The sequence below is a fragment of the Callithrix jacchus genome, chromosome 20, assembly GCF_049354715.1.
Source record: "Callithrix jacchus isolate 240 chromosome 20, calJac240_pri, whole genome shotgun sequence".
Lineage (NCBI taxonomy): Eukaryota > Metazoa > Chordata > Mammalia > Primates > Cebidae > Callithrix > Callithrix jacchus.
This window is the reverse complement of record NC_133521.1, coordinates 45,670,863-45,694,034: the sequence shown is the minus strand read 5'-3', so window position 1 is coordinate 45,694,034 and position 23,172 is coordinate 45,670,863. Positions and strand designations below refer to the sequence as shown.

General features: G+C 54.1%; 1 protein-coding gene across 33 annotated transcripts in view; it reads right to left on the bottom strand.

Moving 5' to 3' along the window:
• The window catches only part of BANP (BTG3 associated nuclear protein), a 156,490-nt gene that overhangs the window by 45,091 nt on the left and 88,227 nt on the right, over positions 1-23,172 (bottom strand). For 16 of the 33 annotated variants that reach the window (XM_078357957.1, XM_078357950.1, XM_078357955.1 and 13 more), the window contains 2 exons: positions 18,567-18,629; positions 16,117-16,155 (listed from right to left, as the gene is read on the bottom strand). In XM_078357957.1, the coding sequence (XP_078214083.1) occupies positions 16,117-16,155; positions 18,567-18,629 (102 nt within the window). Of the gene's footprint in view, positions 1-15,463; positions 15,593-16,116; positions 16,156-18,566; positions 18,639-23,172 lie in introns of those variants that run through there. The other 17 variants (XM_035282155.3, XM_078357953.1, XM_078357948.1 and 14 more) reach the window with 3 other exon arrangements.

Sequence of the window (23,172 nt, the reverse complement as noted above, 5' to 3'; positions counted from 1 at the left end):
GAGAGGTGCCCCTGGGAGAAGGAGGCGTGGCTGCCCACATCAGCCTGTGTGCTGCGCTCCACACTGCAGTGCCTGCCTGGGAATCGCCGCACTTCCTGCAGGCCTACTGCGCACAGGGCACCCACGCCAAGCCCCAAGGCAGAATGGGCTCCCGCACAGCCCATGCTTCCTACACACCCACTGTGTGCTGGGTACAGGTCCTTCCCTTAAGGGGCTCTGAGTCTACACACGCAGGGCAGTGACAGGTCCTGAAAGGTGCCACATCCCACGCCTTGCAGATACCCCACATTTCAATCTTTTCAAATTCAAGACTGTGGCATGAATATCTAGCCCCACCCCTCAAGGGAAGCACAGTCTCCAAGGAGGTTCGAGGGGTATGTAGCCTCTGCCGTAAACCACTGGGGGCCCCATCTTGGAGCCTCACTGTCATGCTGCGCGGGGAGGGACCAGGGTGCTGCGGTCGACAGCCTGGCTTTGGCAGCAGATCCTGGGAGCAGGAGTGACTGCTCAGCTGGTTGTGCAGGACGGCGCCCTCGTCTTTAGCGTTCTGTAGAGCTCTAGGATGCCTGTGGCCCACTAGCAAGCAGTTTAAAAACAGCAGGTTGGGCGTGGCAGCTCACACCCATAATCCCAGGACTTTGGGAGGCTGAGGCAGGTGGATTGCTTGAGCTCAGGCATTCAAGACCAGCCTGTGCAACAGGGCAAAACCCTATCTCTATAAAAATAAAAATTTAAAAAGTCAGCAGGACATGGTGGCACAAACATGTAGTCCCAGCTACTTGAGAGGCTAAGGTGGGAGGATCTCTTGAACCCGGAGGAAGACACTGCAGTGAGCTATGATTGTGCCACTGTGCACTCCTGCCTGGACAACAGGGTGAGACTCTGTCTAAAATAAAAAATAATTAAAATGTAAAAACATCAAATACACCCCCCACAGTTATCCAAATGACGGGTTTTGAGTGTGGATGTCTTCACACCGTCACGCCTCACTGGTGCCTGGTCTGGAACGAGATCCTGTGGGCTGTAACACCACTGAGTATGCTGGCAACTCAAAATGCTCAGTGCAGCCACTAACAAGGGGGTGTCTTCTGGAGGCACATCTATTAGCTTAAAAAACATCTGTTAGGCCAGCTGTGATGGCTCATGCCTGTAATCCCAGCACTTTAGGAGGCTGAAGCAGGTGAAGGGCTTAAGGGTAAGTCCAGGAGTTCAAGACCAGCCTGGGCAACATGGCAAAATCCTGTCTCTACAAAAAAATACAAAAATCAGCTAGGTGTGGCAGCATGAGCCTGTGGTCCCAGCCACTGGGGAGGCTGAGGTGGGAGGACTGCTTGAGCCCAGGAGGCAGAGGCTGCAGTGAGCCGAGATCATACCATTGCACTCCAGCCTGGGCAAGAGGGTGAGACTGTCTCATCCATCCATCAATCCATCCATCGACCGATTGATCAATGGATAGAATCTTGGCTGTGTTCAGACAGACAGACAGGCAGGCAGACAGACAGAAACTTGGCTGTGTTTAGCTGCATTTGCCCAGTTAATCTGCACTGACATATCATGAATACACCCAGAGGATGAGGATTCCCTTCCCTATGAATGTGAATGGAACGCTCACCAGCTGGCCACATCCACACACCGGCTCTTTCCTGAAGAGGATTCTTAATTGGAAGAGTATCATATTATCATATTACACCGCAATCCCGTCAACGCATTTCCTATGCTGTATGCAGTCTACATCCCCAAGAACACCATTATGTCTAAAGAAGTAAGAGGGAGGAAGAAACGTGCTAGAGATGTCTGGTGTTCATCTGACGCCATGTGGCTGGGGCTTCATGTCACTGCACGTGTGGCCCCGGCACTCCGTTCCCAGAGCGCCTGAGCCCAGCCATCTCTCCCCCATGGCTCCACCCTAAAAACACTCTTGAGAGCTGTGGTGTTGAGAGATACTGGTTTTGTCCCTGGTTCCTGGCCAGTAACTCCCACAACCCTGGTTAGGGTGGGGCTCAGGCACAGGCTCTCACCTTCTCTCACCTTCCTTTCACTTCGATGATCCCCGCTCGCTGACTGTGGGACTGCGGGTCCTAGGACCCTCCCATGAAGGGGCCCGTCCTAGGCCCTGGGGAAGGAATGCTGGTATCATGAGGTTGCCATCAAAACCGAAGAGGACAGGGTTCCGTGAGCTTCCAGGCAGCTGAACACTAGGAGGTTTCTGGGAGGTGGTGCCCAGGGAGGGCTTGGCAGCTCTGCGCCCCTTCCCTTGTACCTCGCCCTACGTGTCCCCACATCTAAAGCCTGTGTCGTATACGATAAATACAATAAACAGAAGTGCTTCCCTGAGCTCTGCGACTCACTCTGGCAAATCAATCAAACCCAAAGATGGGTCACGGGAAGCCCAACCTGAATCCAGTCGGCCAGGAGCTCCGAACTCACAACTGTGCTGTCGGGGGCAGTCCTGGGGCCTGAGCCCTCAACCTGCGGAACCGAATTAGAGGACACCCGGCGGGTCCACGGGTTGCTTTGGTCCCAGCAGTCTTCTGTGTGTTGACGGTCACAGCGTGAGAGCAGAGGAAACACGGTGCGCAGCTTTCCCGACACGAGCGCAGTGCGCCGCGCGGTCTCAAACACCCCGCACCCCCACATCTTACGGAGACACTAACTTCAGCACCTTAAACTCTGACGTCAGAATGTGTTGTAGGTGCCAGTTCAATACTGAGGACACTGTTAGAATCAGCGTCCTTTCTTTCGGCCCCTTCTTTCCTCGGTAACTGAAATCCAACCTCCCGTACGTATACTGTCTGCACTTGACTTAATTCTAAAACTGTGCTGCAGTCTCCTAAATGAGGCTGATTAGTTATTTCTCCAAATGATTAGATACTTCTGGAACATTATTTTTAGCTGGCTAAGTCTTCAATCACATCAAATTAATCAGAACCGCAGAAAACGTACCTCTTGCTGTTTGAACTCTGTTAACTGAATATCCCCTGCATGACATACTGAAATTTTTGCTCCTGCTTCGCCACCCAAATTGAGAAACTGTTCTGAGAAAGTCACGGCCAGCTGCTGCAGCCACACAGGAGTCAAAGGACCCAGCGGGCCTTGGTGGTCCTCAGGCAGGCCTGCATGTCCCATCACCCATGGGCTTTCCTGTCTCACCCAGGGGGCACTCCCCTAAGTCCCAGTGTTTGCTTCTGCTAGGCTCCTGGAGACCCTGCTAATCAGGGTCAAATTTAGATAGAGTCTTCACATTTTTTTAACAACGGTACATGGTCATAGCAGTGTAAAAAGAAAGCAAAGGCAAACTCAACACTTGGGTGCACTGTTGCCAAGTACAGCAAACAGGCAGGAGCTCACTATGCACGACGTGTCTGCGGCACCGGTGTCTCCAGTCCTCTGAGGACCTGAGCGCGGCCTGCAGGAGTGCTCTGCACTGAGCGGCTGCTCTTGCAACAAGAAGACTCAGGCCATTCCTACTAAGAACATCCGACTTCAGTGGGCCTCACCCTGGATGACCCCTCTGCTGAGCACCGTCAGGAAGAGCCTGGGTCTGAGCAATGAGGATGACACCTACAGCCATCCCAGCTCACACCCCCAGTGGGAGGGCTGAAAGAACAGACATACACCAGGTGCCGTTTGACCAAGTATGATGGATGCGCCCCGGGCGGAATGCAGGAAGCCAGCTCCTCAGGCGCCCTCCCTGCTGCCCCCCCACCTCCACTGACTCGCACAGCCAAGTTGTGAGCACCCTAGAGCCCGTGTGCCGCACCCTCCTCACCTGGGAAAGCTCTGCTGGCTCCCTGCAGGGTCTGAGTATCCGGCTCCCTGCAGGGTCTGAGTATCTGGCTCCCTGCAGGGTCTGAGTATCCAGCTCCCTGCAGGGTCTGGGTGTCCGGCTCCCTGCAGGGTCTGAGTATCCGGCCATCAGACTCCTTCCTGCAGCTCACCTCCCAGGCGTACGGGGCACGTGAGCCCAGAAGTACGATACTGCTGGGCTGTACTTTGTGGGAAATGTTTATGGCAGCCCCCACTTCTGAAGTTCAAATTCAAATCTTCAAGTTGGAAGGGGGTTCAGAGATCCTCTGGTCCAGGTATCCCACCTTCCTGGGGGAGCACTTAACCCCCAAGTGACACTGCACACAGGACAGCCACAGCCCCGGGCGCCGCTCTCCACACCGTCTGAGCAGGAAGCACAGACCTCTGTCCGTCGACTCCACGGGCCTGCACCTTCCTACAACCTTTGCTAACAGAGAAAAAAGTACTGTAGAAACAAATGTTTCCTCCCATCTTTAAGAATACCACCTTTGTGCTGGAATCCAGTGGCCAGCACGTCCTCACCTTCCTCCAAAGCCAACCAATGCTGGGAGGAGCACGGGCGTCATTAGGCTGGCACTGTCCTGCAGGTAACCAGACTCCTGATGGGGAATGCAGGGTCGGGTGTCTCAAGTGTAGGATTAGTGGCCCTCACTACAAGCAAAGCTCCAGGGAAAGGACAGAGACCACGTTATATAAACACAGACAGGATTTACTGGAACTTAAGGCTTGCTCCCAACACACACACACAGATTTACACACAAACACATTTTAAGAGACAGTGTCTTGTCCTGTCACCCAGGCTGGAGTACAGTGATGCATTCACAGCTCACCGCAGTCCCAAACACTTGGGCACAAGTGATCCTCCTGCTTCAGCCTCCCCAGCAGATGGAACTACAAGTGCACACCATCAAGCACAGTTTAAACATTTTTTTTTTTAATTTTTAGAAATGGGGTCTTGCTATGTTGCCCAGGCTAATCTCAAACCCCTGGCCTCAAGTAATCCTCCCGTCTCAGCCTCCCAACGTGCTGGGATTACAGACATGAGCCACTGCACCCAGCCCCAAAATACACTTTTTAAGTGCATTATTCTTAATTAATGCACAGACATAGGGCTGAATTTTGATCCTGTATTTCTAACTTCAGCTTTTTAAAACATGTCTTGCCGAGGTTAAAATGCCCACTTCATTCTACGGGCATTTTCTGTGTTGAAAGGAGAAGGCTGAGAAAACGCGTCACTCCTCACGCCCTGGCCTTGCCCACCAACCCACCACATCTGGAGGACTGCACTCTGTTTACGTGCGGCCAAACTCGCTTCCTGGTTCAGGGGGAGAAGTACAGTCCTTGAACTAATGTGCGTGAAAACGCTGCTTGACTGAGACTCCGACGCTGCCTGACACAGATGTGGTGAGAAATTGGCGGTTTTCTACAAAGAACTAGGGCAAGCATCCTTGGCCCTTCCCCACCCTGGTGTCCTACGTCATGTGACACTCATCAGGCGCAAACTCCTGGCAGCCCCTCCAACTTGGGATTTTAAACAGAAACAAGACCACCTCCCGCCCAGGACCGCACGAGCTCACGGCTCCTTAAGATCACCAAAAAATGTTCACGTCACGTGGATTTTAAAGAACACAAAACATGGTGAAACCCCAACTCTACTAAAAATACAAAAATTAGCTGGGTGTGGTGGCGGACGCCTGTAATCCCAGCTTCTCGGGAGGCTGAGGCAGAAGAATCACTTGAGTCCAGGAGGCGGCGGTTGCAGTGAGCCAAGATCACACCACTGCATTCCAGCCTGGGCAACAGAGCGAGACTCAGCCTCAACAGACATTTCTAAAAAAAGAACACAAACTACGCCACCACCCACCCAGGAATGCGCAAACTCACAGCTGCCTAAGATCATCAAACACAGTAACGTCACAGCCAGTATTTAACAAATCATTTAACTCACATTCAGAACGAACGTTATACTCTAGGTTGCTTTAGAGACGAGGTTCAGATGCTCTGCTTTAAAAGTTTCGGTCCTGGTGGACATCTTACCGAGGGAATACTTCCCAGTCAAGTAACTAACACTTTAGGCATACAGTTTTAAAAGAGTATCGCTAAAACCACACACACGCATTCACACACGCAAAAGATGGAAGGGAAAGGCCCCGCTTCGCGTCAGGAGGCTCTCAGAGCGGCAGTCCAGGACCATCACTCAATGAGCAGCGGCCACTCCTCCTCCATGTACCGGGAGAGCCTGTCTCCAGACCGCAGCCCGCCTACTCCACACTTGAGTGCCAGTGCCTGTGTGGTCAGTTTGTGAGGATTTGCACCGCCCCTCCCTGAGTGCTGGAGGGTGGACGACACCAGCCAAGGGTAGCCCAGAGCCTCGTAAGTGCCAGGCAGCAAAGCCCACCAACTTCCTGAGCGGTTGCTGCTGCCACCCCACTGCCATGAAGAGGGCACAGAAGCACCAAGAAGTGACGCGGTGGCTCATGCCTGTAATCCCAGCACTCTGGGAGGCCAAGGCAGGCAGATCACGAGGTCAGGAGATCGAGACCAGCCTGGGCAACATGGTGAAACCCCATCTCTACCAAAAATACAAAAATGAGCTAGGCATGCCTGTAGTCCCAGCTACTTGGGAGGCTGAGCCAGGAGAATCGCTTGAACCCAGGAGGCGGAGGCCTCAGTGAGCCAAGATCACACCACTGAACTCCAGCCCGGGCAACCGAGGGAGACTCCATCTCAAAAAAAAAAAGAAGAAATCCCGCATCCCCAAGATGACAGACACTGAGGGAGTGGCAGCCCCAAGACTGGGACCCATGGCGACTCTCCCGCCCCACCCCTCATCCAGCTGTCTCTGAAAAGATCTGCCACCCACAGCCGGGTGCTCATCTGTGGCCAAGAAGAGTATTTTAGGAAGTGGCCCCAGGGAGAAGAAAGGTACCGTGGCCAGGTGGCACTGAGGGCACGTATTCTCTTTCTGGGTCCACAAGGGGGCGTAGTTTCAAAGGCAAGAACTTCCTAGTGCCACACTTCCACCCAGGTCTCCATCCTGGAGCTTAAGTGTCTTTAACTTTCAGGCTGCTCGGGAAGATAAGACTGCCCAGAAATCAAAGACCAGTCACTCCAGCCAAAGTTCACAGGACTGAAAATCTGAACGGGGCGGGAATATCTCCCAGGTTAAGAGTCCTTTCCCCCCACATCTGGGCGGACTCCATCTCTGGATCCCCTTCCACGACATGGTGGGAGCTGCTTTTCTTTCTCCGTTTTCTCTCTCTCTGCCTAAATAAATCACTTTCTGTAAACTCTTTGGGGTCAGACAGTTACTTAAAATGAGCTCACCATGCCCTACGGGGTCCTCTCCCTCATTTTTGGGTAAGTGAAGGGCCAAGGCCCTGGAAGAACACATCCTACTGAGGAGCTGAGCCTCCCCCGCACCCCGAAACCCAGACTCAGCACCACGCCTCCAATTCTCCACTCTACTCACAGGATCCTCCACCTACAGATGGTGTGACTGCCCAGCATAGGAGCGCTCTGCGGGGGGGTGAGGGGAGCACTTTTCTGCCGGGAGGGAACAGCGAGTCAGGCACGTTATGACCGACAGGTGCTGCAGAGGGAAGAAAGGTCCTTCCTGTCGCTGGAAGAGGTCAGTCTGTGGCCTCCAAGGGCTGCTCCCGCTGAGACCCCTTGGCACGGCCCAGCGGCAATGAAAGCCTTCCTTTGGCCCTGGCCTCCCCTGTAAGAAACACTCAAATGCATCCAGAGACAACTCTGTCAGAGTCTTGCGGACAGCGTGGAGGGACGTGGACAACCACGGCAAACATCAAGCCACCTTCCGGCCCACACCCACCACGGACTGACCAACAGAAGGGTGGCCACACCAAAAATCTGACTCGAGTTCTCGGAGAATCTTCATTCTAACGCTGAAGTGACAGGGATAATCCTAGCTTCATTCTAATGCTGAGGTGACGTGGATAAGCCTCATTTCATTCTAATGCTGAGGTGGCGTGGATAATCCTAATTGTCCTGATCTAGATTAAAAGCCCTGAGAAGTATGTTAAAAGTTAATTTTTAAATAGCAAGTTTATAATCATTTTTCTTAAGCTTGAACATCACCTTTTAAACAGCTTTCTAATATAATTCAAGAACAATTATTTTTTGATTTATCAAAATATAAGGGAAGAATATGAATGTACACAGTATAAACCATATAGAGTTATAAGTGTTTTTTTAAAAATTACCTAACTACACGGGTGCAATGGCACACACCTACAGTCCCAGCTACTCATTACAACTTAGACCTCCAAGCTCTTAAAAAAGAGACATTAGCTCGCTTGAACCCAGGAGGTGGAGGTTGCAGTGAGCTGAGATCACACCATTGCACTCTAGCCTGGGCAACAAGAACAAAACTCCAACTCAAAAACATTTAAAAAGAGACATTAGCAATCATCTATTCCAGTATTTTTCAAAGTGTGGATTGCAAAATCAATGCAATGTGCCACAGCCAGTCTTCAAAGAGATGAAAGGAAGAGAAACAGAAAACAGAATGAAAAATATGAGTGCAATCGGCACGCAATACTACCATTCTATGGACCTGTTCTGACCGTGTGAGCACACACGCGTGAGCGAGGGAGGAGCGTTCTGGAACCACAGCGGCAAGCCGCCTTCCTGCCGTGGCTTGGGCAGATGCTGGTGGGGCCCAGCCACACAGGACGGGTGCAGTCATCACTGCGGGGGCACGCGGCACTGGCTGCACAACAGGAGTCGGCCTTTACAGGGAGCCTGCCCAGGTCACACAGCGCTGGCTCGGGGTCCCCACGGCAGCGAAGCAACTGCACCAAGATGCGGGAATGACAGCAGTGGCTCCCCTCCTGCCAGCCTCTAAAGTGGCCAACTGGTCTATCCACCTTTCGCAAAAGTTCCCATGACCTCATTAAGAAAGCCGCCAATTTTCATTTGAAATGCACTCAAAAATAAAGTCATCCGCCTCACGGCAAATTTCAACCTCGTGACTCTTCATTTGTAAGGGTTTTGTTTTTCAGAATTCTTCTGAAAATCTGCACCAAATTAAAGATTCTACTATCATTAACACCAGCTGAAAACTGAAATTCCTTCAACGAGAAATCATCTTACGCTCCTGCCACAGTCTGTCTGAACGTGCTCTCCTCCTGGGAATCGCCGGCACAGCGGCCGGCCTCTCCCAGCTGCAGTCCTTCCAGGGATTCCAGACCCCTGGCCCCGGTCTGACTACACAAGGCCTGTCCTCTGTTCAGACAGGTTCTGTAATCCCTTCACTTCACCACATGGGCAGCAGCACCTCTACCGAAACCACTCCGAATTTCTGTGTGATCTTCCCTCCCAGGACTGCAAATGATTGATTTCAAATACTCACTGAGCAGCAAAGTCGACACTAAGGGGGTTGTCCAGTAGAGGAAAATGCTGCCAAATGCCTCGTGCCTTCGGTGAGGCAGGAACAAAAGAAATCAGCCCAGTTTTCATCAGCTTACGAAGGAGCCATTTTTCCAGAACTCCAGTGTCGACGAAGCACCCAGAACACAGCCACGAACGTATCCCAAAAGCCAAAGGCCCAGGCTCAGGTCCACGCACCTCACCCTAAGGAGCTCCCCGTGCCAGAAGCCGTGACCAGAACCACTGCGTTTTAATTTCAACTCCAACAGCACAGGCTGTGTGGCTTCCCCCGAAGGCAGCAGATGAGGTGCGGGATGAAGCATGATGGCGACGTGGTGCAGGGCGGGAGGCGCGTACAGTGGGCTCTGCTCTACAAAGCTGGAGACAGCCTCTTCACAAACACGCCGAGGCCCCTCCCGAAGCAGCCCGAACACTCGTTCTTCTGTAAAGTTGTTATTCAGGAGGCAAGATAATACACCACCTTAGAAACCAGCCAAAGTGGTTGAAAACAATTTTTTAAATATTTTAGTTTTTTTGAAAAACCATTGCACTGCACACTTGTGTATTTTGAGACGGTCTTGCTCTGTTGCCCAGGCTGGAAGGCAGTGGCCCCATAATGGCTCACTGCAGCCTGGGCCTCCTGGGCTCCAGCTACCCCCTGCCTCAGCCTCATGAGTGGCTGGGACTATAGGCGCATGCCACCAGACCTGGCTAAGTTTTCAGTTTTTTATTATTTTTTGAAGAGACAGGTTCTCGCTATGCTGCCCAGGCTGGTATCAAGCTCCTTGGGTCAGGCAGCCCTCCCACCTCGGCCTCCCCAGCGTGCTGGGATTACAGGTGTGTGCCAGCACAGAACAATTTTTTTTTTTAAAGATTCAGCTGCAACATAAATTTCCATGTTCTAAGGAATCCCTTCACCTCCTTTTCTTTCCTCCAGCCAGCGATGCTGGAACACTGGGGCATGACAGCATAAGTACCTAGAGATGAAAGTGAACCATGAAGACGAAGCATCGGAGTGGACTGGCATCACGGCCAGGCAGCTGGCAGAGCAGAGGCCACAGGGGCCAGCAGCAGGGAGCCAGTAAGCACTCCTGGACTGGAGGCTACACAGCACTGGCGGGCACGGCTCGGGGAAGAGGAAGCAGCACCATGAAGCCAGCGTGTCCCCCATGTGCACACCCGCACCGTCCCTTGAACCCCTCTGCGGATCTTTCCAATCCTCTTGCCCACATGTGGGATGCACCGTCTGCTACCGCTGATCCAACACTGGTTCCAGGAGGCTAAGCAGCAGGGGCTCCATCCGACCTCACTGGACTCAGGTGCCCATGACCTCTGGTCTCACAGAGGCAGCAGCAGTCACCCGCCCCATGGCTGTGCCATCGCTGTCCTGAGGACTTGGTGCAGGTGGCTCTCCAGACCCCTCCTACTGTGTCTCTCAGTCTCTGTGCACTCCCAGCATACCCTGGGAATGGTACACTGAAATGGACCCTAGTGAGTCTTCCCTAGGGGAGGGTCACGCTCGCCTGCAGCGCACTGCCAGTAGACAGCCTCAGCCAGGGTAGCCCTCCCAGAGTCACCCAACAGCTGTGAGTCCCACCCTGACTGCGACCCAGAACCAGGTATAAGCGCACACCACGACTGTCGGCAACGAAGCCAGAGGATGCAGGTGCCGGGGGCGACAGGGAAAGGAGGCCGAGACAGCCCTCCTGCACCCTCAGTATCAGAGCGGACAGAGACGTCACGGCAGAAAGAGCGTAGACAGGGCAGTCCATCTCACAGCAGGGAAGAAAAGAAAAGCCGCTGTGGACATGACACTGGCCACACAGCCACGAACAATGCAGGGCTTCCTATTTTCCACTCAGACAGCAAATGGCAACTGTGGGGTGTGACTACAATCTCTCAATATTTAATTCAAAGAAAACTCAATCCACAAAGATGGTCCCTGGCAGCTGGTGCCGCAGGGTCACACCAATGCAGCATGATGGCACTTCCCAGCCCAGCAGCAGGGCACCGCAGCCACCAGGGCCCCTCCTGGAACTGACGCTGCTGCCGGCTGCAGACGCGGCCTCAAACCCACCGCCCAGCGGCAGTCCACAAGCACAGTGCACACTGTCCCTCCACGGAGCAAAGAAGGAAGGCTATCTTCACAGAAGCTGTCCACTGACTCGGAAAATAATTCAAGTAATAGCAACGATCATCTCAGAAGCAGAATAGGAGGAAAGCCAACAAGTGTGAGCCCAGCACAAGGAAAGGGGGCGGGATGCAGGGTGCAGGCCCCAGCCCAGGACTTAAAACAGATGGCCAGAAGAGGGAAGGCCAGGTCTCCTGGCCACCTGCCCTGAGGAGATTTCTAGCTGCTCTGTCAGATTCTGAGTCCGCTGGCACATAACCATTCTTAAATGACTGCTGAAACTACGGCTTAGAAGTGAATACTGAGCTAATCCTAAGTCAGTGATCTGGAAACTGACAGCAGCCGGGCCCACTTCTTTGTGTTCTCTGCGCCGGGCTGAGTGCTGTTCCTTGCCTTCCCCATCCACCCGGAGTGAGTGCAGGCTACAGGGTCTCCTGTCAATCAAGCCAGCGCTCAACCAGGGCAAGCCAAGGGTACTGGGATGGGGCGGAGAGCTGAGCCATCTGCAGCGTTACATGAAGGACACTTCTGAGGTCAAGTCTGGCTGGAGAAGTGAGAGCCCTAGACCCACGCGCAGTATCCTCCTGTGGGCAGGGGGCGGGGAGGAGAGCAAATGGGCCATGTGACCCCCCCGCTCACAGCTCGGGGCTTCTCAGCCTAGTCAGCAACATGGAGGTGAGCGCAATTCTCCGGGCCTTTTGAAACATCCTTCTGTTTCCCAAATGTGCGGCCAGCCTGGAGGACGAAGCCTGCACGCGCAGGGTGTAGCACGGTGGGGATGAGAACTGGCCAAATGACAAAAAACAAAGAATTTCCACAAACAGAAGGCGAGGGGATCGCTACACAGCTTTACCAGAAAAGGCAGCTTCAGACGAACACGGCTGTTTATTTAAGTCACACAGCAGTTTCCTTCACAAGAGAAGCAGCAGCCAGGTATGAGATTCCCCCCACTGGCCTCTCCTGAAGCCGTCTTTGATTTAAGGTCCCACAAACATGACCAGTAATAGCAATCAGGAGGTGAGAAGAACATGAGAGTTCATGGGGGGATAAAAACAAAAACAAGCGATTTATAAATTATTATTCATTTAACACAAACAGCAGTCAGTACAGCAGCTTCATTCTGCAGGGAGGCCACTTAGAGAGTGGGGACTTGGAGGGGCCACTGAAGACGCAGGAATGAGCAGCAGTCACGACCCTGCTCCCAGTGAGAAGGTGTGTGGGGCAGCAGCAGTGACGGAGGAACCAGAGACACCAGAACAGTTCTTCAGGAATTTCAGACAGCAGCTCCTCCAGCGTCAGCCCTCAGAGTCCTTCCTGAACTCGGACCTGTGCCGGCGCTGACGGGCCTCCACGCCTGCTGAGAAAAGCTGGAATCTCTGTCCTCACAACACAGCTGGGAGAGTTTTGTCTGCATCATCAACAGAAGCACTGCAGCAATCTAGAATAAAAGCCGGGTCTACCTGTAAAATTCCAAGTGGATTTTGTTCAGGAGTAGAGACAGGAAAAGGGAACATGGACAGTGGCACGCCTTACTTTTCCTAGGAACTCAAGTCCCGCAGTGCTTTAACTATGAGACGGTTTCACCAGCAGCAGAACCAAAAACCACTGTCTTGCAGAAAACGAAGAGACAGACTGACTGGAGTCCCACCCTCTGCTGTCCCAGCTGACCGTGAGAACCCCGACGGAGCGGTGCAGAGAACTGACTCACACTGTGCCCACACAGCCTCGCCACCCCGACGGAGCGGTGCAGAGAACTGACTCACACTGCGCCACACAGCCTCGCCACCCCGACAGAGAGGTACAGAGAACTGACTCACACTGACTCGCACTGCGCCCACACAGCCTCGCCACCCCGACGGAGCGGTGCAGAGAACTGACTCGCACTGCGCCCACACAGCCTCGCCACCCCGACGGAGCGGTACAGAGAACTGACTCGCACTGCGCCCACACAGCCTCGCCACCCCGACGGAGCGGTGCAGAGAACTGACTCGCACTGCGCCCACACAGCCTCGCCACCCCGACGGAGCGGTGCAGAGAACTGACTCGCACTGCGCCCACACAGCCTCGCCACCCCGACGGAGCGGTACAGAGAACTGACTCGCACTGCGCCCACACAGCCTCGCCACCCCGACGGAGAGGTACAGAGAACTGACTCACACTGACTCGCACTGCGCCCACACAGCCTCGCCACCCCGACGGAGAGGTACAGAGAACTGACTCACACAGCCTCGCCACCCCGACGGAGCGGTGCAGAGAACTGACTCGCACTGCGCTCACACAGCCTCGCAACCCTGACGGAGCGGTGCAGAGAACTGACTCGCACTGCGCCCACACAGCCTCGACACCCCGACGGAGTGGTGCAGAGAACTGACTCACACTGCACCACACAGCCTCGCCACCCCGACGGAGCGGTGCAGAGAACTGACTCACACTGCGCCCACACAGCCTCGCCCCCCCGATGGAGAGGCACAGAGAACTGACTCGCACTGCGCCCACACAGCCTCGCCACCCCGACAGAGAGGTACAGAGAACTGACTCACACTGACTCGCACTGCGCCCACACAGCCTCACCACCCCGATGGAGCGGTGCAGAGAACTGACTCACACTGCGCCCACACAGCCTCGCCACCCCGACAGAGAGGTACAGAGAACTGACTCACACTGACTCGCACTGCACCCACACAGCCTCGCCACCCCGACGGAGCGGTGCAGAGAACTGACTCACACTGCGCCCACACAGCCTCGCCACCCCGATGGAGCGGTGCAGAGAACTGACTCACACTGCGCCCACACAGCCTCGCCACCCCGACGGAGCGGTGCAGAGAACTGACTCACACTGACTCGCACTGCGCCCACACAGCCTCGCCACCCCGACGGAGCGGTGCAGAGAACTGACTCGCACTGCGCCCACACAGCCTCGCCACCCCGACGGAGCGGTGCAGAGAACTGACTCGCACTGCGCCCACACAGCCTCGCCCCCCCGACGGAGCGGTGCAGAGAACTGACTCGCACTGACTCGCACTGCGCCCACACAGCCTCGCCACCCCGACGGAGCGGTGCAGAGAACTGACTCACACTGCGCCCACACAGCCTCGCCACCCCGACGGAGCGGTGCAGAGAACTGACTCGCACTGCGCCACACAGCCTCGCCCCCCCGACGGAGCGGTGCAGAGAACTGACTCGCACTGCACCCACACAGCCTCGCCACCCCGACAGAGAGGTACAGAGAACTGACTCACACTGACTCGCACTGCGCCCACACAGCCTCGCCACTCCGACGGAGCGGTGCCGAGAACTGACTCGCACTGCGCCCACACAGCCTCGCCACCCCGACAGAGCGAGGAAGACACACGGCTGTGGATCTAAAACAGTGCATTCCAAGGCGGGGCACGGGGCGCACTCACACCTGTAATCCCAGCACTTTGGGAGGCTGAGGCAGGCAGATCACCTGAGGTCAGGAGTGTGATACCAGCCTGGCCAACAAGGTGAAACTTCATCTCTACTCAAAATACAAAAAATTAGCCGAGCGTGGTGGTTAATGGGTACGTCCAACCCCAACTACTCGGGAGGCTGAGGCAGAAGAATCGCTTGAACCTGCGGGGTGGAGACTGCAGTAAGCTGAGGTCGCACCAGTGCACTCCAGCCTGGGTGACAGAGCGAGACTCTGTCTCAAAAAAGGAGAGAGAGAACAAAAAACTGCATTCCTTTGGCTCTCCTCCAAAGCAGCGATTTCCTATTTATAGGTGGGTTGAGCTACAGGACCACCTGAGCAGACAGACCCTCAGGCTGATGTTTAAGATCAAACTTCCCAACTGAGAAACTGACAGGAGCCGCTTCTGGAGGGTCCGCAGCCCTCCTCCCAAGGTGCCTCTGAGGGTCAAGGCAAAGCCCACGGGATGCACGTGCCCTTCTGTCCCCGTCATCTGGGAGGCGCCTCGCTCCTGCGGTGCCCAGGCTCTGTTAGGTCAGAGGTCCGCAGGGCCTGGCTGTGGCAAAGGGCATGCACACGGGCTTCTGGAAGGACCGGGCGCTGTGCTTCTGAAAAACAGCACGATCTCGCTACGCAGGCAGCTGTTTATGGTTCTCACTGGCAACTTCACAGCTTTTGTTTTAGGAAATGGGAAGACCAACCAGACTCTTCAGTAGTAATCCAGAGTGACAGCCGTCTTCTGACTAGAAAGGGTCCTCATGAGCACTGGGAACAACACAGCCTCCACCACCGCGAGCTGCCTGTCCTGCACAGCCACGCCCTCCCCAGGCCTGCATCGAAGGGGCACATCATTTCGGAAAGACAATTTGTACCGGGTATTCACCGACTGGTCACTCTGCGTGTCAAGGATTAGGAAGCAGCCGAGTTTGAGGGTTTGACGGCAAACCCACCTTTTGCTAACAGAGCTGTCTGCGCAGATACGACCACCACCAACATCCGCATGGGTGTGCAGAAAATAACATCGGCACGCGGCGGGTATGTCTCCACCATAAAGCAAAAGCTACCCACAGAGCCGCAGATGTAACCTTTAACCCCGCCCTCCCCCTTCCAGGCCCGTGCGTTGCCACGGTGAGAAAAGCCAGTCCTGCTCAGGGGCTCACACTGAGGGGCCTTCACACCCTCACCCCTCCCGTGAGAGACCCACTCCCTGGCAGCACAATGCCCTGCATGTGAGGAAAAGGCCAGGTGTATGGCAGGGGACTGAAGCATTCACCTGACCGTCCCACCCCTCCCGTGAGAGCCCCACCCCTCGGCAGCGCAACACCCACAGGTGAGTGGGGCCCGGGGCACTCACCTGACCGTCCTGCCCCACGTGGTGGATCTGGAGGTTGCCCTGCAAAGAATCAGAGGAGACAGTCATAAGCAGAAATACGCCAAACACACTGCAGGTCACCTGGAATGAGAAACACACCAGTTCTGCAAAATTTCAACCTCCAGTAGCAAAACAGTCCCAAAGCCAAAGGCTTCAATTTCTAGGTACTATTTTATTGTAAAGATGAACAAACAACTCCAAAAGCACTGTACCCATTCCCCGACCCTGACCCCTAACGAAAATGACATTTTTGCTTTATTTTTTATTTTGAAAGAATTTTAGACTCACAAAAAGTAGCACAGAAAGGTCCTATGTGCGCGCTGCCAAGCTTCCCCCAATGGGGACACCTTACTGAGCTGTGGCACATCACGCCAGACATGGGCGCACGCAACCCACCGGCTCACTCAACCACAGAGCTGCTAAGGGCTCTCCAGCTGGAAATCCATTTTTGTCTGTTGTAAAAAGGAATTGTTCTAAGTCTGTTAGACCCTGCTAAATGTTTATTTTCAGTATCTTGTTTCAGCAAAATAATTTTCAATGAACGAGGTATGAATTTATTGCGATGAGACGGCACACTGTCACTTGTCACAAAGCCATCATTAATATGATTAGCAATCCTAATTCCCGATGGAAACAAGGAAGGCAACTACCCACACAAGATTGCCTCAGTGCTGAAAACTGAGAGGGCTGAGGATACAAAACTGATGATACAAAGTTCAAGTTCCAGTCGTAGTAAAGACCAACCATAAACAGCACGTGTGCTGATTTTTTCTTTTGCTGCTTATCAATTTTCCTTCATTTCCAATGACTATAAGGAAAGTAAGCACTCCAATGAACGCAAGGCTTCTAGAGTATCGAGTTTGGCCTCCCAGCCCCCACGCATCTGTGCCTTGAGAAGCAAACCTTCCACTGCCCCCTGGAAGGCAGCTGGTGCACTGGCAGCTGCGGCTGAGATCCTGCCCCTCGCAGCGGCTCAGGGCTCTGCCCCACTCCTGCAGCTGACTTCCCTGAGCTAACAGGTGCATCTCCCAGCATCCCCACAGAGATGGTTCCCAACCCACCCACAGACACAGAACCCGGCTCTGCTCTGGCCTCCCAGGACTGTCCCCCACCTGCCCCCTGCCCTGGTGCTTCCTTCCATCCATCCATCTGCTACACGTTTCTTAGTGACCTGGTCACACCGCTGTGTGGATGAGCCCGCTCATTCCCAGGGGCTCACCGCCCCCACGTAACCTCGTTCCTCCCCTTTCACCTCATCCTCATTCCGCCCTTGGAACCTCAAGCATGTGCTCCCCTCTCGGAATAACCCACTGGGAACTGCTGGTGTCCAAATTAAAGCCACCACCAGCAGACACATCCCAGTCCCTCGTGCTCCTCATGTCACGGCGTGCATGTGTCCACAGCCTTGCTCACAGGTACCTGGGCAGGACCCTCTGGCCTCTCACTCCTCTGCTCCTCCACAGAACCTGCACCCTGCATGAGCTCCCAGGAGTCCTCACACACCCACTAACATCTCCAAGGTCCCCTCAACCTAGCCCCAGGCTTCCTGGTCCCTGCCGCAGGTGTGTGTGGGGAAGCCCGACATCTTCATAATGACACACTATCGTGCAGGTGCCGCTGTCACGACCTAGAAACAGCCATGTTCCTCATCCCCCAGAGCGCAAAACGGTCACTCAGTACCACATGTGTATGCTGCTGAGTGCCTGTGTGGTAGGAAGCAGCCCAGAGTCAAAGGACGGTCACCAGCCACCAGGAGACAGTCCTGCCCTGGCACACAGACACGGAGCATGGGGACCAGCCAGCCTCGGCTTTCTGAAAGCTCAGACCATCAGTCCTGCCTTCACATTCCACATCCCAACAGCAGCTGAGCCCACACTTCTGAGCGTGTGGCTGGGAGGGCTCCTGCACTTGAGACAACGGAGACAACCACAGAGCCGACAGGTGTGTCAAGGGCTAGTATCAGCTCTCAGGACTGGCAGCATCACCTCACGGGATTCCCCACCATCCCATGAAATCGGCACTAATCCCACTGTGGCCACGAGGACACTGGGGCCACATGGCATATGAGGGGAGTGTATCAGGTCGCCTGTGCAGAGGCAGGCCACACCTTGGGCTCACTGGGGGCCTCCCCAGGCAGGAAGGGCAGGGCCACACAGGGAGAGAAGGGTACTCAGAGGACACTTCCAGCCAGGAGCAGAAACATCGACCTAGGAGGTCTTGGCCAAGACAGACCAGAAGCTGTAGAGACCAACAGACAGGAGGAGGAGGCAGTGAGGCCACAGAGACTCAGGCCCGCCTGTGCACCCGCGAAGCAGAGTCCCCCAGCCGTGGCCCACGTGCCCCATCCTCGGGGCTCCCAGCTGCCAGCGCACTGTGACACAGACGAAGGTCAGGAGCATGCGGGGACAATGCTCCAGTGGAGGCTGACTCACCTCGCTGTCCTGCGTGATCTGGACCTGCTCCCCCTGTGGCACCTGGGCGATGTGGAGGTGTCCCTGTGGGATCCGCAGCAAGAAAAGACACCAAGAAGCATCAGAAGAAAATCAAAAGCAAAGGAAACAAGAAACGTCTTCCGGAAAGTGTGTTCCGGATTATCTGTCTGCCATTCAGAGAGATAACTCGCCCCTAATACTGCAATACAGTCTATACCTAGCATAAGCTTGGTCAGCGCTTCATACTTGGTTCCCAGTAGCCCCCTCATCCACGAGGCTGTCAAGAAGCGCCCCCTTCTCCCCACCACGTGGATGCCAGAAACCGTGGACAGTGCTGAACCGTGTATCCTATACCTGTTCCTGCCAGACAGGCCGCACAGCTTGGACACGCTGGACAAAGGGAGGACTCGTGTCCCAGGCGGACGGAGCAGGACAACCAGACTTCACGTGCTACTACCCGGAAGAGTAGACAATTTGAAACTGACCAACTGTGTATTTCTGGAACTTCTCATTTAGTATTTTCAGATCCCAGTAGACCATGGGTAATTAAAACCTGGGGAAGTGAGCCCATGGATAAGGGGGTACTGTGTGACGCCTGTGGATAAGGGATACTGTGTGACGCCCGTGGATAAGGGGGTACTGTGTGACATCTGTGGATAAGGGATACTGTGTGACACCTGTGGATAAGGGATACTGTGTGACACCCGTGGATAAGGGGGTACCTGTGGATAAGGGATACTGTGTGACACCTGTGGATAAGGGGGTACCTGTGGATAAGGGATACTGTGTGACACCTGTGGATAAGGGGGTACCTGTGGATAAGGGATACTGTGTGACACCTGTGGATAAGGGGGTACCTGTGGATAAGGGATACTGTGTGACACCCGTGGATAAGGGGGTACCCGTGGATAAGGGATACTGTGTGACACCTGTGGATAAGGGATACTGTGTGATACCCGTGGATAAGGGGGTACCCGTGGATAAGGGATACTGTGTGACACCTGTGGATAAGGGGGTACCCGTGGATAAGGGATACTGTGTGACACCCGTGGATAAGGGGGTACCCGTGGATAAGGGATACTGTGTGACACCTGTGGATAAGGGGGTACCCGTGGATAAGGGATACTGTGTGACACCTGTGGATAAGGGGGTACCTGTGGATAAGGGATACTGTGTGACACCTGTGGATAAGGGATACTGTGTGACACCTGTGGATAAGGGGGTACCTGTGGATAAGGGATACTGTGTGACACCTGTGGATAAGGGGGTACCTGTGGATAAGGGATACTGTGTGACACCCGTGGATAAGGGGGTACCCGTGGATAAGGGATACTGTGTGACACCTGTGGATAAGGGATACTGTGTGACACCCGTGGATAAGGGGGTACCCGTGGATAAGGGATACTGTGTGACACCTGTGGATAAGGGGGTACCCGTGGATAAGGGATACTGTGTGACACCTGTGGATAAGGGGGTACCCGTGGATAAGGGATACTGTGTGACACCTGTGGATAAGGGGGTACCCGTGGATAAGGGACACTGTGTGACACCCGTGGATAAGGGGGTACCCGTGGATAAGGGATACTGTGTGACACCCGTGGATAACGGATACTGTGTGACACCCGTGGATAAGGGGGTACCCGTGGATAAGGGATACTGTGTGACACCCGTGGATAAGGGATACTGTGTGACACCCGTGGATAAGGGATACTGTGTGACACCTGTGGATAAGGGGGTACCCGTGGATAAGGGATACTGTGTGACACCCGTGGATAAGGGGGTACCCGTGGATAAGGGATACTGTGTGACACCCGTGGATAAGGGGGTACCCGTGGATAAGGGATACTGTGTGACACCCGTGGATAAGGGATACTGTGTGACACCCGTGGATAAGGGATACTGTGTGACACCTGTGGATAAGGGGGTACCCGTGGATAAGGGATACTGTGTGACACCTGTGGATAAGGGGGTACCCGTGGATAAGGGATACTGTGTGACACCTGTGGATAAGGGGGTACCCGTGGATAAGGGATACTGTGTGACGCCCATGGATAAGGGGGTACCCGTGGATAAGGGATACTGTGTGACACCCGTGGATAAGGGATACTGTGTGACGCCCGTGGATAAGGGATACTGTGTGACACCTGTGGATAAGGGATACTGTGTGACACCCGTGGATAAGGGGGTACCTGTGGATAAGGGATACTGTGTGACACCCGTGGATAAGGGGGTACCCGTGGATAAGGGATACTGTGTGACACCTGTGGATAAGGGATACTGTGTGACACCCGTGGATAAGGGATACTGTGTGACACCTGTGGATAAGGGATACTGTGTGACACCTGTGGATAAGGGGGTACCCGTGGATAAGGGATACTGTGTGACACCTGTGGATAAGGGGGTACCCGTGGATAAGGGATACTGTGTGACACCCGTGGATAAGGGGGTACCTGTGGATAAGGGATACTGTGTGACACCTGTGGATAAGGGGGTACCCGTGGATAAGGGATACTGTGTGACGCCCGTGGATAAGGGGGTACCTGTGGATAAGGGATACTGTGTGACGCCCGTGGATAAGGGATACTGTGTGACACCTGTGGATAAGGGATACTGTGTGACACCCGTGGATAAGGGGGTACCTGTGGATAAGGGATACTGTGTGACACCTGTGGATAAGGGGGTACCTGTGGATAAGGGATACTGTGTGACGCCCGTGGATAAGGGGGTACCCGTGGATAAGGGATACTGTGTGACACCTGTGGATAAGGGATACTGTGTGACACCTGTGGATAAGGGGGTACCTGTGGATAAGGGATACTGTGTGACACCTGTGGATAAGGGATACTGTGTGACGCCCGTGGATAAGGGATACTGTGTGACGCCCGTGGATAAGGGATACTGTGTGACACCTGTGGATAAGGGGGTACCTGTGGATAAGGGATACTGTGTGACGCCTGTGGATAAGGGATACTGTGTGACACTGTGGATAAGGGATACTGTGTGACGCCCGTGGATAAGGGATACTGTGTGACACCTGTGGATAAGGGATACTGTGTGACACCCGTGGATAAGGGATACTGTGTGACGCCCGTGGATAAGGGGGTACCTGTGGATAAGGGATACTGTGTGACACCCGTGGATAAGGGATACTGTGTGACGCCCGTGGATAAGGGATACTGTGTGACACCTGTGGATAAGGGATACTGTGTGACGCCCGTGGATAAGGGGGTACCCGTGGATAAGGGATACTGTGTGACACCTGTGGATAAGGGATACTGTGTGACACCTGTGGATAAGGGATACTGTGTGACGCCCGTGGATAAGGGATACTGTGTGACACCTGTGGATAAGGGATACTGTGTGACGCCGGTGGATAAGGGATACTGTGTGACGCCCGTGGATAAGGGGGTACCTGTGGATAAGGGATACTGTGTGACACCTGTGGATAAGGGATACTGTGTGACGCCCGTGGATAAGGGATACTGTGTGACACCTGTGGATAAGGGATACTGTGTGACGCCCGTGGATAAGGGGGTACCCGTGGATAAGGGATACTGTGTGACACCTGTGGATAAGGGATACTGTGTGACACCTGTGGATAAGGGATACTGTGTGACGCCCGTGGATAAGGGATACTGTGTGACACCTGTGGATAAGGGATACTGTGTGACGCCCGTGGATAAGGGGGTACCCGTGGATAAGGGATACTGTGTGACACCTGTGGATAAGGGATACTGTGTGACACCTGTGGATAAGGGATACTGTGTGACGCCCGTGGATAAGGGATACTGTGTGACGCCTGTGGATAAGGGATACTGTGTGACGCCTGTGGATAAGGGATACTGTGTGACGCCCGTGGATAAGGGATACTGTGTGACACCTGTGGATAAGGGATACTGTGTGACACCTGTGGATAAGGGGGTACCTGTGGATAAGGGATACTGTGTGACACCTGTGGATAAGGGGGTACCTGTGGATAAGGGATACTGTGTGACACCTGTGGATAAGGGATACTGTGTGACACCTGTGGATAAGGGATATTGTGTGACGCCCGTGGATAAGGGGGTACCCGTGGATAAGGGATACTGTGTGACACCTGTGGATAAGGGGGTATCTGTGGATAAGGGATACTGTGTGACGCCCGTGGATAAGGGGGTACCCGTGGATAAGGGGGTACCCGTGGATAAGGGATACTGTGTGACACCTGTGGATAAGGGATACTGTGTGACGCCCATGGATAAGGGGGTACCTGTGGATAAGGGATACTGTGTGACACCTGTGGATAAGGGGGTACCTGTGGATAAGGGATACTGTGTGACGCACACAGAGCCTTTTACGGTACTTCACAAAGCAGCAACAGGTCTGAGGAAAGGTATTGACATTTCTGAATGTCACTAAACTAAGTACATTTTAAAATGTGCACGACACAAAGAAAAGAAGGGAAACAGAAAAATGAGAATAACCCCTCTTTCCAAATGATACGCTCAGCTCTCTGGGGGTGCTGCGAGGCTACACAGGCCGAGCGTGGCCGGGAGCGGGAGAGCCGTTTGTGCGCCCACACTCAGAACACAACAGGCAATGTTTTTTAAATCAAAGAAACACTCAT